At 46.1% G+C, this 14,729-nt stretch overlaps 1 protein-coding gene across 3 annotated transcripts in view; it reads right to left on the bottom strand.

Annotated features, from left to right (window-relative positions):
• The window catches only part of SLC35D4 (solute carrier family 35 member D4), a 170,750-nt gene that overhangs the window by 12,817 nt on the left and 143,204 nt on the right, over positions 1–14,729 (bottom strand). For all 3 annotated transcript variants that reach the window (XM_077135800.1, XM_077135798.1, XM_077135801.1), the window contains one exon: positions 7,377–7,441. In XM_077135800.1, the coding sequence (XP_076991915.1) occupies positions 7,377–7,441 (65 nt within the window). The remainder of the gene's footprint in view (positions 1–7,376; positions 7,442–14,729) is intronic.

The following is a 14,729-nucleotide window of genomic DNA, read 5'->3' as shown; positions in this document are numbered from 1 at the left end:
CTCCCTGGATGCCCCGTTTTGTGTAGCTAAGCTGTTGCCCACCCAAGAAGGTTAATAATGACATATGCATATGAACCTCTGGAAGGTGACCTCGCTGGGTCATGGCTGTGTCTTGCTTACCTCTGTGGCCTCAGAGCCCAGCCCAATCCAACCCTGTGGTGGAATGAATTGAAGTACAAACAAAAGGATAAGAGGACATATGCTGGCTTGGGGCCATCAACCTCAGCCAGCCCAAGGGTGGTGGTGGCTGCACTGAACTGGTGAGCACCCGCCCATCCTGGCAGCTGCTGCCCAGCATTCCAAAGAATCTGGAAATCTGGACTTTTATGAGAAACCACCCAATTTCCAAGTGTTGACAAGTGATTTAAAATTTGAAAAGTGAAAAAAAAAAAAAGAAGAAGAAGAAACAGTACAGTGTAGAGGCAAACACTGCAGGTCCAAACAAAACAGGCTTGCACGCTGCCTCCACCCCACCCAACTTGTGACCAGACCACAGAAAACAGCTGTATCATCCCCTGCCCAGAATCTTGAACACTTTCAGCATGTATGTGCAGTGCAGGACAGCTCTGTGCAAATGACAGAAACTCTTGAAAAACAGCTTGACGCTCCTCTTCTGGTGGTTCCTTTGTGGCTGGAAAATTCTCCGAGACTGAAAACACACCATCCTTAAACTCAAGCATTCTCAAAAATCAGGAAATTCCAAAGTCAAGGTTCCTTTTGCAATAATCACACATGCTGTTTCCTTGAATTGGGTACATAAGCCCCACAGCCTTTCTTTCTATTCTGCTCAGGGCATACCAGAAAGTTCACAGGATGTGAGACAGCCTGGAGAGACTTTTTACTGGCAGCTGCTATTTTCATATACATAACTTAGCATTTCCTCACCATTGGAGAGCTGTTTTACTCTTATTTCCCATACTCAGCTCAACAACTGGCCTTTGGTGTGTTTGTTTTGAATATCTGTACAAAATATGGCCGCATGAAGGCTAATTTGTAAGAAAGAAAAATACCATCAAGAATTTAGGCTATCATTATGAAGGCCAAGTTTACAGAAATTTGGGGAAGGGAAAGAATATCGAAACATACCAGTATATAAATTTTTCTTCTCTTGGCAGTGGAATTTCCAGATGTCCACCTGCCCACCATTTGTGTCACCCTTCCCAGAAGGACAGATGCAGAGAAAGAGGAATGGAGCATAAGATGAGGCTCTGCCCCATAGCTCCAGCTCCAGTTACAAATCCTTAAATCTCACCCTGGGTGCCCCCTGCCCCGCCATCCTAGCCTGTCTTCCTGGGGTGCCAGAGGCCAAGACCACCTCCAGGCCTCAGCCTAGCTAAGCCTCTCTCCTTCCACAAAAAGGTTCCAGGCCAGGTTCAAGGCCCACCTCTCTCCCTCTTCCAGTGTCTACATTCACAGGGCATGTAAAAAGTTACTCTCCTATCCCATAAATGATCAGTTTGACTTCTCCTTACCCTGAAAATTCCTTGAAAGTGGGATGATACCTTATACTTCTTCATGGTTTCCATAAACTTTGCATATATCAGTCACTGAACTATTTTAACTGCTTGACAGAAGTATAGCTTATAGTAATAAAAAAGCTAAGACAATGAGATCTTTTTCCTAAAAAGTGTTCCACTGGACATTCTTAGTTCACCCACATGTCAGCCTCGGAGCAAGTAATAGAAATGTCCTGTCCTGGGTAACCCTCTCTCTGTTTTGCTGTCAAATCATCTTGATATTCTTTTATAGATGATTACACTGGTAGGAAGAGGCATATTCAGGCCAATTTCCCTTACAGCTTCCCTAGGACCTGCTTGTCCTTATCTGCTCTCCACACTGCTGGTAAACTTTTGGCATTTTCCAAAACAGCTCAAGGGAGGTAGTACGGCAGGTTATGGGGCTTTGGAGATACAAAGACCTGGGGTTCGACTCCTGGCCCAATCACTCAGTAGCTACAAAATCTTGAAAAAAAAATCACTTAAACATCTCTGAACTTCAACTTTCTCATCTTTAAAAAGGGGATAACTTGGAAAGCTTTAAAAAGTAAATGAGCTGTCACGGATGTAAAAATGTCTGAAACATAGAAGCTGCTCAATAATTGGTTAGTTAATATTATCAAAAGGAAGACGAGCGGGCAGGCCACAGTGACTCAGCTGGCGGAGTTCTCGACTGCCACGCTGGAGACCAGGGTTCAATTCTCAGCGTCTGCCCATGTGAAAGAAAAAAAAGGAAAAGGATGGCAAGAGCAGGAGGAAGAAGATGAAGACGAGGTAGGACTATTTGCTAATTTTTCTTTTCCTACCGTTTTTCTTCTTGGGACAGGAACTGTCCCATTGGGAGTTCCTTAGAGAGATTGGGATGGCATTTTCCTGAATGCCATGAACAAAAATATGCATTTCTGTCCCTTTGGAATGGGTAAGATATGGGCTTGCTTTTGGGCAGGAAATGAGCAACGATAGACAACAGGGGGGCACTGAGTTTTTATTCCCGGCGTATATTAGGCGCTCAGTAAATATCTGCTTATGGAAAGAACCCCTTCCAGCCCAGTATGCAAAGTGTCCTCTTAAACCTCCTGTGCTGGCTTGAAACTGCTACGAACCCCCCAAAAAGCCATGCTCTTTTAATCCAAACTTGGGGATACAGACTTATTGTTGGTGGGACCTTCTGATTAGATTGTTTCCATGGAAATGTGGCCCCATCCATTCAACATAGGTCTTCATTAGTATACGGGAGTCCTTAAAACAGTTGACACAGAGAGCAGATGCCTAGCCACAGACATCTGCAGATGTTTGGACAGCTGGCACAAAGCCACTGGAATCAGAAGCTAAAAGCATGCAACCTGGGAGCAAAGGTCTGGGAGATGTAGCCACATGACTTCCCAGCTGACAAGAGAAACCCTGAACATGATGGGCCTTTCTTGAGTGAAAGTATCCTCTTGTTGATGTCTTAATCTGGACATTTTAATGGTCTTAGAACTATAAACTTGTAACTTAAAAATTCCTCTTTGTAAAAGCCAATCCATTTCTGGTACACTGCATTCCAGCAGCTTTAGCAAACGGAAACACCTCCCCACCTTGGTATTCTACAGGCTACTGTTCCTCTCATTGTTAACCCATAGGAATCTCCTACTGGAGTTAAAAAATACCACCTCTCAATCTGTGGCTACAGCCCCCGAGGGATTATACACAAGTAGTCCTGCGAGCGGGAGATGGCCAAGGGTACAACCCGTGGCAGGCACCCACACCTCCCCAACCAGCACTGTGGTCCCTGAGTCAAAAAGAAGATGACTTTGCAGGTCCAACTTGCAAACAAATGCAAAATGGGGGTGGGGGAAGTGGCCAGCTTTTAGGATTACTCTGATCCCAGGCATGGAAAAAATACTTATCTTTGAGAACCACTGTTCTAGTTTGCTAGCTGCCAGAATGCAATATACCAGAAACGGAATGGCTTTTAAAAGGGGGAATTTAATAAGTTGCTAGTTTAAAGTTCCAAGGCTGAGGAAATGTCCCAATTAAAACAAATCTGTAGAAATGTCCAATCTAAGGCATCTTGGTTCAAGAAGACCGATGATATTCAGGGTTTCTCTTTCATCTGGAAAGGCACATGGTGAACACAGTCACAATTTCTCTCTCGGCTGGAAGGGCACATGGTGAACACGGCATCATCTGCTACTTTCTCTCCTGGCTTCCAGTTTCACGAAGCTACCCGGGAGGCATTTTCCTTCTTCATCTTCAAAGGTTGCTGGCTTGTGGGCTCTCTGCTGTCATGGCTATGTCGTTCTTCTCTGCTCTCTCTAAATCTCTTCCATTCTCCAAAATGTTTCCTCTTTTATAGGACTCCAGAAATTTACCAAGACCCTCCCAAATGGGTGGAGACATGTTGTCACCTAATCCAGTTTAACAACCACTCTTGACTAAATCACATCATCCAGGGAGATGATCTGATTACAGTTCCAAACATACGGTATTGAATAGGGATTATTCTACCTTTATAAAATGGGATTTTGATTAAAACATGGCTTTTCTAGGGGGCATACTTCCTTTCAAACCAGCACAACCATGCAAAACATGGTTACTCAAGCAAAGCTAATCAGGGCTCTGCTTTTTTCCTTCCTGGTAAACCTGGTAAGGAAATGCAAAAACCTAAAGTTTGTCCACACTGCCATTTTAGAGTGCTACTCGTGAAAAAAAATTAATCTACCAAACAATCAAAACTGGAATGAAAATAAACACACTCTTAAAATGACCCTGGGCTGGGCGGGCCACGGTGGCTCAGCAGGTAAGAGTGCTTGCCTGCCATGCCCAAGGACCCGGGTTCGATTCTCGGTGCCTGCCCATGTAAAAATAATAATAATAAAAAAATAAAAATTAAAAATTAAAAAAATTAAAAAAAAAAATGACCCTGGGCTTGTTTGCCTTTTCAAAATGATGGAGAGGAAGCCAGTAAATAGCCACAAAAAACATGAATTATTTTACATAATATGCTGCATTAATACTCCAGGCAGGTGGGCAGCCCGCAGGCAGGCCAGCACAGCCTCGAGGCCATAGACAGGAAACTGGGCAGCACCAGGCTGGCGCTGCAGAGGTGGTATGAACCTCACCCAGGACCAAACTACTCACACAGGATGGAAAGTTCATCTTTCTTGGCAAACACCACTTGATATGGTTTCATTTTGGAGACAGTGTCCTGGCGAGGGCCCCCAGATCAGATTTCTCCATACATTGACAAGAGTGCCCCTCACTTTCAATAGACTTGTATATTCCTTGGACACTGAATCGTTCTTGCTCATAAACCAAACTGTGCTGCCCTCTGGCAAGAGGTGAGTGAAGGAGTGGAGGGAGAGACCTTTATATTTTCTTTTTGCAAGACTTTATATATGCTGTACTTTGTTTTCATTGCTGTCATCTTAATAGGCTTTATTTTTTAAAGCAGTTTTAGCTTTAAAGAAAAATTGTGCAGGAAGTACAGAGTTCCCTATATCCCCTCTCCACCCCATCCCCAACGGTTCCTCCTACTGAGACCTTTACTCCTAACATCATGTACTTCTGTATTGCTTAAATGTTTTACAAATAACAAGTATCTACTACCCAGCTTAAAATTACATAAGTAACCCTTCTCCACCAAAAAAAAAAAAAAATAATAATAATAATTAAAGCATGTACACTGATAAGGGAAGCAATGAGCAGTTTTAACAGTTTAAAGCACACTACTACTTCCTCCCTCACCTTCACCTCCCCTCCAAACCACAATCAAAAGCCTTTGCAGTGATCACATGTGCTGCTTTGGATGTTAGTAATCCAGGAGAGAGCAAATTCTTAACTTGGTCAGCTCTCCGATGGGAGGCGTTTTGGGTAAAGGGTTCAGAGGGGAGACCCATGTGGTAGGTTCCTTCTGTGTTCATTCTGTTCCCGGCATGGCCACGCCCACCAGGCCCTGGCCACGCCCACCCACCCCAGCTAGTAGCAGAGCTACATGAGGGCACGCCAGTAACAGGGCCAAAGCAGCCGGTTCCATCCATCATGGATGGAGGCTTTGCACCCAATTGGAAAGGGCAAGCTCGTAGAGCTGGTCACGTCTGAGCCACTGCGTTAGCAGGTCATACTTCCACAAAGCCCCCACACTCTCCTTGCCTTATACTAGCTGGCCAAACCCCTCTACGAGTCACCAGGCTCAAAGGGTGATGGCACCCCGCTGCATGGCCCGCCCTTTCCAGGAGATGTGCTCTGAAGCTACCTCCACCCCCACCTCCACCTCAGAGGTTCCTTCCACGCATGAAACAGGTCACCACGTCCTGGAGCTGCAGCTTCCCGGGCATCCTCTCCACATTCCTGCCTCTGTGGTCTTCCTAAAAGGCCTCCTGCTCAAATCACCCCCTGCTTAAAACCTGCCATCAGCTCTTTCCTGCAGTCCTTGCAGAGTCCAGACTCCTCAGTGTGGGGGAACTACCTGCCACGGGGGGGCGGGGTGCACAAAGCCTAGCGAGCAGGAAAATGAACCACACCAGATCATGGGAAATAGCAGGGGTGTTCATATGGGGTGTGGCCAGGGAAGGCCTCTCTGAGGAGGTCATCTTTAAGCTGAGACCCAGAGGATGAAAAGTCAATGGTCAGATAGAAAGCTGGAAGAAGAGGCTTCCTGCAGAGCGGTCAAGCCAGGATGCTGAGCTGGGAATGGGTCCAGGACCAGAAAGTTTCTCCTCTGTCCTGGCCTCCAGACTGATTCAGCCAACTCCCTACTCAGTACCTGGACTTGGAGTCTAACAGGCACCTTGACCTTGGAATACCCCAACCAACTCCTAATGCCCCAGCTCGACCTCAAAAAACCTGCTCTTCACACACCATTTTTCGTCTCAGTAGAAGACAACTTCATTTCCACCGCTCAGGCCAAAAACCTAGGCATTATCCTTGACAACTCTCCTCCCCTCAAATCCTATTGCATTTACCCTCAGTACATCGCAGGCATTCGACAACTTGTTGCCACTCCCTTCACCACCCCCAGGTCTCACCCATCGTCTCTCATCTGCATCTCTGGGAGAGCCCCTCTCTATATTCTGTTTCCTCCCTACCCTCAACAGCCTGTTCTGCACACAATACATAGAGGATGCATTTTAACACAGAGGCAACATCTCCTTTGCTCAAAGCCCTCTAATCACCTCCTGCCTCACTTGGGTGGAGCCTTACAACAGCTGAGGCCCCACGTGGTCCGCACAACCACCTCTCTGGCCTCATCTCCTACCACTCTCCCCGTTGTCACTCTGCCCCAGCCACACTGCTCTTCACACAGACCGAGCACACCACCACCGCAGGGCCTTTGCACTTGCTGTCCCCGCACATACCCCGTGGCTGCTCCTTCACTCCCCTCAGGTCTCTGCTCAGAAACCGTATGGAGAGGCAAATGGGTGGCCACATTCTAAACTAGGGTGATGTGGAGCTTGTCTAAAAGAAACTGAACTGAAGACCCAAAGAAAAGGAAAGAAACCCAAACATAGCTACATTTTTAAAAGCTCCAGCTGTTGTGGCTACTCTTGCATGGGTTAGTGACCAGAAGGCTTATTGGTGAGGTTGTTTCTTAATGTGAGTACTGGTTTATAGTACAGCATGTTCAGTCTGTGAAAATTCAAGTGGTATACCTATAATATATGTACTTTCCTGAATATTTACTTGTACTTCAATTAAGTGGCTTTATTGAGTTGTGTTTTTTGTATTTTTTTAAAGGTCTTCTTTAACATAGGAATTCCATTTGGATAGAGACCTATACCCAGCCTCCCCCCTACCCCCCGCCCCCACAGAGCCATTCTTGAACATTTGAGATAAAAAAAATAGTATCCTGGTGAAACAATAACTAATTTGCATTTCCTCTCTATGCAAAAGACTTACCAGCCCACAGTTGCACGGGTCAGGAGCGTGTCAAACAGCAATACCGATGAACCAGCTGTGATCACCTGCGGAGGAAATTTCAACAAAAGGCTGTCAGAGTAGTGAGACTTCGCTAACCTTCTCCAAAGTCTTCTTTTCACAAACTGAGTTCCTATTAGTTCAGACCCGCAACATCAGCCATTTCTTTCCACTTTATGTGCTTCTTTTCTTCATGCATTCTAGCTCCCTCGATTTAGCGCTGCCTCTGAGCGCAAAGCCTGCGGTGCTGAAAATGCCAAGTCTTAATCTATTTTGGGAATGGGAATCTTCAAAGATGCATTTAAGTCGCGAAGCCCTCAAAAGAGGCGGCACACAGCCAACCGCCAACGCTTCTCCAGGGAAGGGGCAATTTAAGAATGCTCATTTCCACCTTGTCTCAGCGAAGCAGAATTAATCTCCAACGTCCATGGGTCCCTTTGCCTGTTCCCATATCCTCCAGATACAAACATCCCCGTCAGCCTGCCTTTCCTGTCCATGAAACACATACTAAGAAACCAGTGGCTTCCTGAGGAAGGGAGCAATTAAGTCATTAACTGATTATTTGCAAATACCCAGAGGCCACAGGAGAGGGAAGCGGTTACTTACCTCCTCATCTCTCAGACCTAGGCATGGCAAGAACAGGACTCAGACCTCAGAGGTGCCTCTACAAGCCGGCACAAAAGGGTTTGTGAGAACCAGAGACCTAACTTGGTTAACACCTGGAATGTCTGCTTCAGAAAAGACAGTTTTTGTTTCTGGAATTCTGCATTCAGCGGGTCAAAACAGCTTCCGCTAGGAACGTTTTGGGTTCCTAATGGACTTGCTTTTTTGGGTAGCAGTAAGAAGCAGCAGGAAGCAGCTGTGTTGGAATGAGTGTCACTCAGGCTGGAGGTCCTCAGAAATGCCAACGGTCCTCTCAGCTAAGGGGGACACCAAGCTGGGCACAAGGCAGCAAGCAGCTGGCCAGAAGGAAGGAGCATGTTCCACGGCTCCATTCTCAGGAAGAAAAGGAAAGGCTGAAGGCCAAGGGAAAGTACATTTATCATCTCAGGAAAAAGTCTGAAGCTATAAACCTAGAACCTTAGGCACATAAACATTGTGAGATTTTGGAACCGTTGTGATTTATCCCTTTGGGGCCACTTTCCTGTTTGCCTCCCTTTATTGATTTGCAGCCAAACATTTAGGACAAAATACCCCTGTGTGTTGTCTTCAGGGCTGACAAAGTAGAAACTGGGACAGAGACCATGGCAAAGCAGACCCAAGAATAAAGGGAGAGACTTCTCAATGTGGGGGTTCCTTTTTAAAGAGCATGATGAATGTCGATGTTCCTCTTTCCTTTAGCAATTTCTGGGACTGGAATTGCTGAAAAAGGCTCCAGGCTACTGACGGATGTTACTGGTGTTAACAGCTTGGCTGTGGGAACACCTCTTGAAATTTATCAACAGCTCAGCTAGCCTTTTCTAATTCTTCACCATTGTCTTCATCTTCTTTGCCTCCCTTTATCAGCTCTTTAGGGAATTCTTTGATCCGTTCCTCCTCGCTCCCTGCTTACTTTTCACGTGACTTTGTCTAGCCTGGAAAGCTGTCACCTCCCACATGCCCTGAAATTCTCACAGACTGTAACTTGTGTCTCTGCCCTTCTGTGAACTTCTTTTGCTTAGGAGGAATCATGCCGGCCGCGATACACACAGCTGCTCAGCTTATGCCTACTAACGTCACCTTATGGCAAGAAAAATGTTTTAAAATTTTCAAACCAGCCCTTACTTGAAAATAAGGCTAGTTTGGTAGCCACACTGGTGCCTTCGCCCTCTGCTGCTTCCTGGAACTGTTTGTACACTCCCCTGCCTTTCCCGAGCCCCTCTCTCAAACATCTCTAAAGTTTTATCCCTAATCGATGGGCAAAGTTTCTCCTGGCTGGGACATGCAGTGAAATTTCACAAATAGTTGCATCTTATTTCCGCAGAGTGTGTAGTGAGTTTGTTCAATGCTGTGAGCTACCGTGGAGGCAGATGGGCCACCTTTCAATCTGTTTGGTTTCTTAGTTTTCTCCACTTTCTTTTTTCTTCCATCACTGACCCCAGAAGTCAGCTCTCTTTTTGGAGGGATTTTCACTCACTCACACACACACACACACAAACCCAAATCCTACCAGTTCACCAAAGTCTCTGCATAAGAAAGCTCGAGTAGCAGTGGATGAAGCCTCCAAGCCTGGCAGGCGCTGGGCAGCTGGGAGCAGGACTTACCCGCTAAGGGACTTGCACATGTCTCCCAGGCCCACATAAGCTGCCTTGGGGACAGCTCAGGAACAATGGAAAGTGTGAAGCCCACCCTTGGCATTAGATCTGCTAATGCCAAGGGTGGGGTCCTTCTCACTCCACCGAGGAAGAGAGAGAAGCTGGGGGTCTGGGGGTGTGTGGGGGGCTGTCTGTGCAAGTCTGGGCACACAAGGCGCCTTCATAGCCATCGAGGGGCAGCGCCTGAGAGGTGGGAGGGGCTCCTGAAGCTCACCGTGGGAAACCACGACCCCAGCACAGTTCACGCCTGCCCACGGCCTTCCGAGTCCAGGGCAGGTAGGGGAGAGGCAAGGGCAGTGCGCTCTCAGCCAGAAGCCCTGGAAAGAGCCCCCACGAGCTCCACACAGCTCATATTAAAAAAAGGAATCCATTTCTTCCTGTCTGAACTCTTAATTGCTTCCACTTCCCCGCTCCCAACCCCAAATTTCTTCCTCACATTAAATTGTCACGGTGTCTGGTGAGACCCCCCAAAATACTGGCTCCTCAGGGGGCCTTCCCCAGGTGCCCTGTCCCCGACACCCTGACCCTCCCTCCAGCGCTTTGCCCCCCTGAACAGTAGCTCTCGCTCCTGCCGACTCGGCAGTGCTGTTGGGAGAGGGGGCATGCAGCAGGCTTGGTGCTGACTTTCTCTGTGCTCATTCATAGTCTGCCCTGAGGACAGAGGCCTTTAGGTGCTGAAAGCTCAAATTCATAAGCAGGGTTTCCACCTAGAAAAAAAAAATCTCATTATTAAAACACAAAATAAGTGTTTAAATACAAAAATGTTAAGTAGGAAAAGAAAAAGTCTCCTGTGATTCTGGAATACCTTGTGTGTGTGTGGGTGTGTGGATGGGTGTGAGTGTATGTGAGTGTGTGTGTGTGTGTGAGAGAGAGAGAGACAGGGACAAAGAGAGAGAGAGAGAGAGCAGAAACAACTTTAATTTCTAACTTCCAGGTCCTTGATGACAAGGTGACCACATGCAAAACTTAGGTCACACAGCAGAAATTCTACCAAGACCATGCAGACATGAAACCTATTTCAGCTTAGATTTTCCTGCCTCACCCACAAATGGCTTCATTGCCACCTCCATCCATGCTGGCTAAGCTCTTGCTCTGGGAATGCGCTGACTTGGACATTTGCTTTCACCGGGGGCTTCCTGAGTGACTATCCTGGGATGGAGCCCAGAGCTCAGGGCTCTCAGGTGTCAGCACTGAGGCTGGACCCCTAGAGGAACCCTCTCCCCTCCCCAGGTGTACCCCAATGCCCAAGCCCAGCTGCTCTAGTTACCCTCCTTAGTGCTCCAGCTCCAGGGGACTCGGCTGGGGTCTCCACCTCCGGGCTGGGGGCTTTCTATCCTACCTGGCTCCGATCATTAGAGCCTTATTTCCCAGAAGGGGAGCTCCATCCAGTACTGACCATGGCCTGCATTTGTGGCCCTGTGTCCTGCCTGCCACTCTCAGAGCTGACATAAACCGCTGTGCCCCAATGGACACTCAGTGTGGTTTGACCTCCAGAAGCGGCTTCTGTTTTATGCAGAGTCTCTTAGGCTTGGACATCCCTTGTGGGGAGGGTCTCCCAAATCCCAGCCATCTTGCCCCTTTCTTTATCCTGAGCTTTGGAAGAGAGTGAAAGCCCTAGCCTCTAGTTGCGCTGCTGTCTGGCCCACTGCTGGTCTTTTTCACCTAAGTGATAGAAATCAACCCCAGTGCCTCTCACTCCTTGGTACTGGAGTAAAATCAAGCTCCCAACATCACAGAACCCACAGTGGGTCCTGGTCATTTGAGACCCTACAGCTCATTCACCTGTGGGGCCCTGAAGTGCTCCGGCCCCTTCTACACCCCCCTGAAACACAACTATACCTTTTGTCCTTCAACAACGTCCGTAAAAGCATAACATTAAAAAAACACAATAGGGCCAAGGTGGCTCAGCAGGTAAGAATGCTTGCCTGCCAAGCCCGAGGACCAGGGTTCGATTCCCGGTGCTTGCTCATGTAAAAAAAAAAAAAAAAAAAAACCAAAACCTTTAAAAAGGTTAAAATCTACCCATGAAAAAGACCGAGTTTTACTCTTGGAACTTGCCATTCAAGAGACTAAGATGTGGCCACTACTACCAATTGTTGTGCTTGCTTTTAAAAGCATTTTTGAAAATACAATTCTCCCCCCGCCTCCCCCAAAGAAGAACGAGTTTCTTTCTTAGGAATGTCTTTCTTAGGAATGTCTCCTTGCGCGCAGATTTGAATAACAAACACCAAGGCCCTGCCACCCTGCAGGGGAAATGCCAATAACAGCAGAACTCAATTCAATGTGTCAATAGCGCCGCTCTGAACTTCCTGGCTTTGTCAACCAATGTCCTGACCTCTGTGTTATTTAAACAGATTTTGGTATTTAAAGCAGATTAGGTTTGTTTTTTAAACATCCATTTCAATCCTAAATCAAATTTTCTAAGGGGAAAATAGGGAGGCAGTCGCTAGTGGGCACCCGCCCAAGAGTCAGGTGTTTGGGGGAGAAAGAGATGCAAGTTTGTTGTTTTGCTGCTGTCGTTAAGAAAAAAGTGAGTTGGGCCTGCTCTCCAGGCCTCCTCGGCCGGCCGCTACAGACCCTGTTCCAGCCACCAACCTCCCACTTAGGCTGGGTGTAGTTTCTCAAACATAGTTTTGTTCAGCTAGCTCTCTCTGCTTGGAATAATTTCACAGACCTCCCCACGCAATTCCTAATCACCTTTAAAAAGCCATTTTAAACGAACCTTGAAGACATCATGCAGAGTGAAATAAGCCAGACACAAAAGGACAAATGTTGTGTGATTTCACTTTTATGAAATAACCAGAATAGGCAAATTCAAAGTCAGAAACTAGAATACGAGTTGCCAGGGGGTAATGGTGGGGTCAGGGAATGGGGAGTGACTGCTTAAAGGATACAAGGGTTTCTGTTTGAACTGATGGGAAAGTTTTGGTAAAGGCAATGGTCATGATGATAGGACACTAGAGAGGTACTTAATACCACTGAATTATACACTTGAAAGTGGTTAAAATGGGAAATTTTATTTGTATACATATTACTACAATGATTTTTTTTTTAATCCATATCTAGAAAACGTTTAATGAACCCGCCCCTACCCACACACCCGACGGGGTCTGGCACTTCCTCCACTGCGGGTGCCACCCTCTCCTGAAGGGTCAGTCTGTGGGTTATCTTGTAACATTTGGGGTTGAACAACAAAGACCCATGAATGGTAAGAGTCTGATAAATTTTATACAACCACACTGGATCATTAGAGCTGGTCATATAAACCCAAATGTCAAACTACTTTTTATTTTAAAGTCCCTTTTCATATATCAGGGACAACTGGAACCAAGGACTTGAGAACCACTGCACATTCTCTGCACTCCTTATCTTTGCTCCTGTGACAATCACCTCCTTGGGGCCAGAAACAGCTCCACAGACAGGACCTGGGGTTGGCTCTTGCTGGTTCCAAATGCAAAAATGCTGGGAAGGGCCAGTGACTGTGGTCTGGGAGGCAGAATAATGTAAGAACATGGAAGTTTACCCTGAACTTCATGGTTGGAACGGAGGAGCATTTCCCTAGTGGAGGGTAGGGAGAAGTGCTGGGAAGACGAAACAGCAGATGCCTTGTGTACTTCTGCTGGGCAAAGCGTGTTCACAGACAAGCAGCAGCATCACCAGGGAGCCTGTCAGAAATGCAGAATCTTAGGCCCCACTCCAGGCCTACTGACTAGCATCTGCATTTTCACAAATCCCCAGGTAACATGCACATACATCAAAATTTGAGACATTCTATTCTATACCCTCCAACTCCAGCAACAAGGCTCAAGAACTACTTCTGGCAGCTGTACACAAACCCTCCGCACGGCCAGGTGTCCAGGAGGGGTAGACTCCAGCTCTCTTATGTGACTGGAGTTGAAGGCATGTGTCAGCCTGTCTCAGAGTCTGTGTCATAGCCTCACATATAACATTACTAACCGGGCCTTTCTTTTAGGTTAGAGTGAATCTTATAACATTTATAACCTGAGAGTAAACTCTCTTTTGCCCCCAGGATCCAAGGAACTATTCCAAGCCCACTAGTTAGAAACCACAACGAAGGCTGAGAACTCTATTTGGCATATTTTAAATACTCAATTCAATTAACACTTACTATCACGTCTATGATTTATCATAATGATGAGTGTAATTATTAATGAGAGATAACTCATGATGAACCCTAGGCATGACTATTTATAGTATTTATGACCACATTAAAAGATACAATGAGCCATTAATTTTGCCAGGAATTCAAAAAGCAACATTTACCATAAGCACCATGGATTTCAGAAAATAGATAAGGAACAAAAAGAAATTAGGGTCATGTGAAGAAAGAAGAACTTTTAAATCAGGAGAGACCTTAGATGACTTAACAAACTCTTGTATTTTATAGAAGAAGAAACAAGAGAGTAAGAATGGAGTTAGAATGGAACGTGACATAAATATCAGTTAATGGAAGATAGGGAAGAAAGTAACAAGTATTCAACAAGGGCATAAAATATTCAACCAGAGTCACATACATGGTTTTATGCAATCCCCACAACCCCCTTCACAGGAGGGTAAACAGCCCCATTTCAAAGAAGAAACTGAAGCTCACACAGTTAATTATCTTAATCAAAGCACACAGTTAAAATAAGGGAAGAGTTGGGACAAAAACCCAGGTCTCTTGATTCCTTTGCCAATCCTCCTCTCTAATTTCAGAGTAACCCTTCACAGTGCCTTTGCTTAACCCTGGAGATGTCAAACTGACTCAGGAGTTCTCAACTCTGCTGCATATCAGAATATCCTGAGAAGTTGTTGTTGTTTTTTTTTTTTTAATACTAATGTACTGTTATAACAATCAAATCAGAATCCCTTAGAATGAGGCCCAGTGACCAGCATTTGTTAAAAGACCCTAGCAGTTTTCATATGAAGCTAGGGTCAGATCCCTGATTACAGATATATTACTGAGTTTGAGTAAAAGCATCTGCCACCACGTGACTTCTAGGGGTATAAGTCTCCCTGGCAACGTGGGACATGATTTCCA

The sequence above is a fragment of the Tamandua tetradactyla genome, chromosome 18 (genome assembly GCF_023851605.1).
Source record: "Tamandua tetradactyla isolate mTamTet1 chromosome 18, mTamTet1.pri, whole genome shotgun sequence".
Lineage (NCBI taxonomy): Eukaryota > Metazoa > Chordata > Mammalia > Pilosa > Myrmecophagidae > Tamandua > Tamandua tetradactyla.
This window is presented reverse-complemented; position numbering and strand designations above follow the sequence as displayed.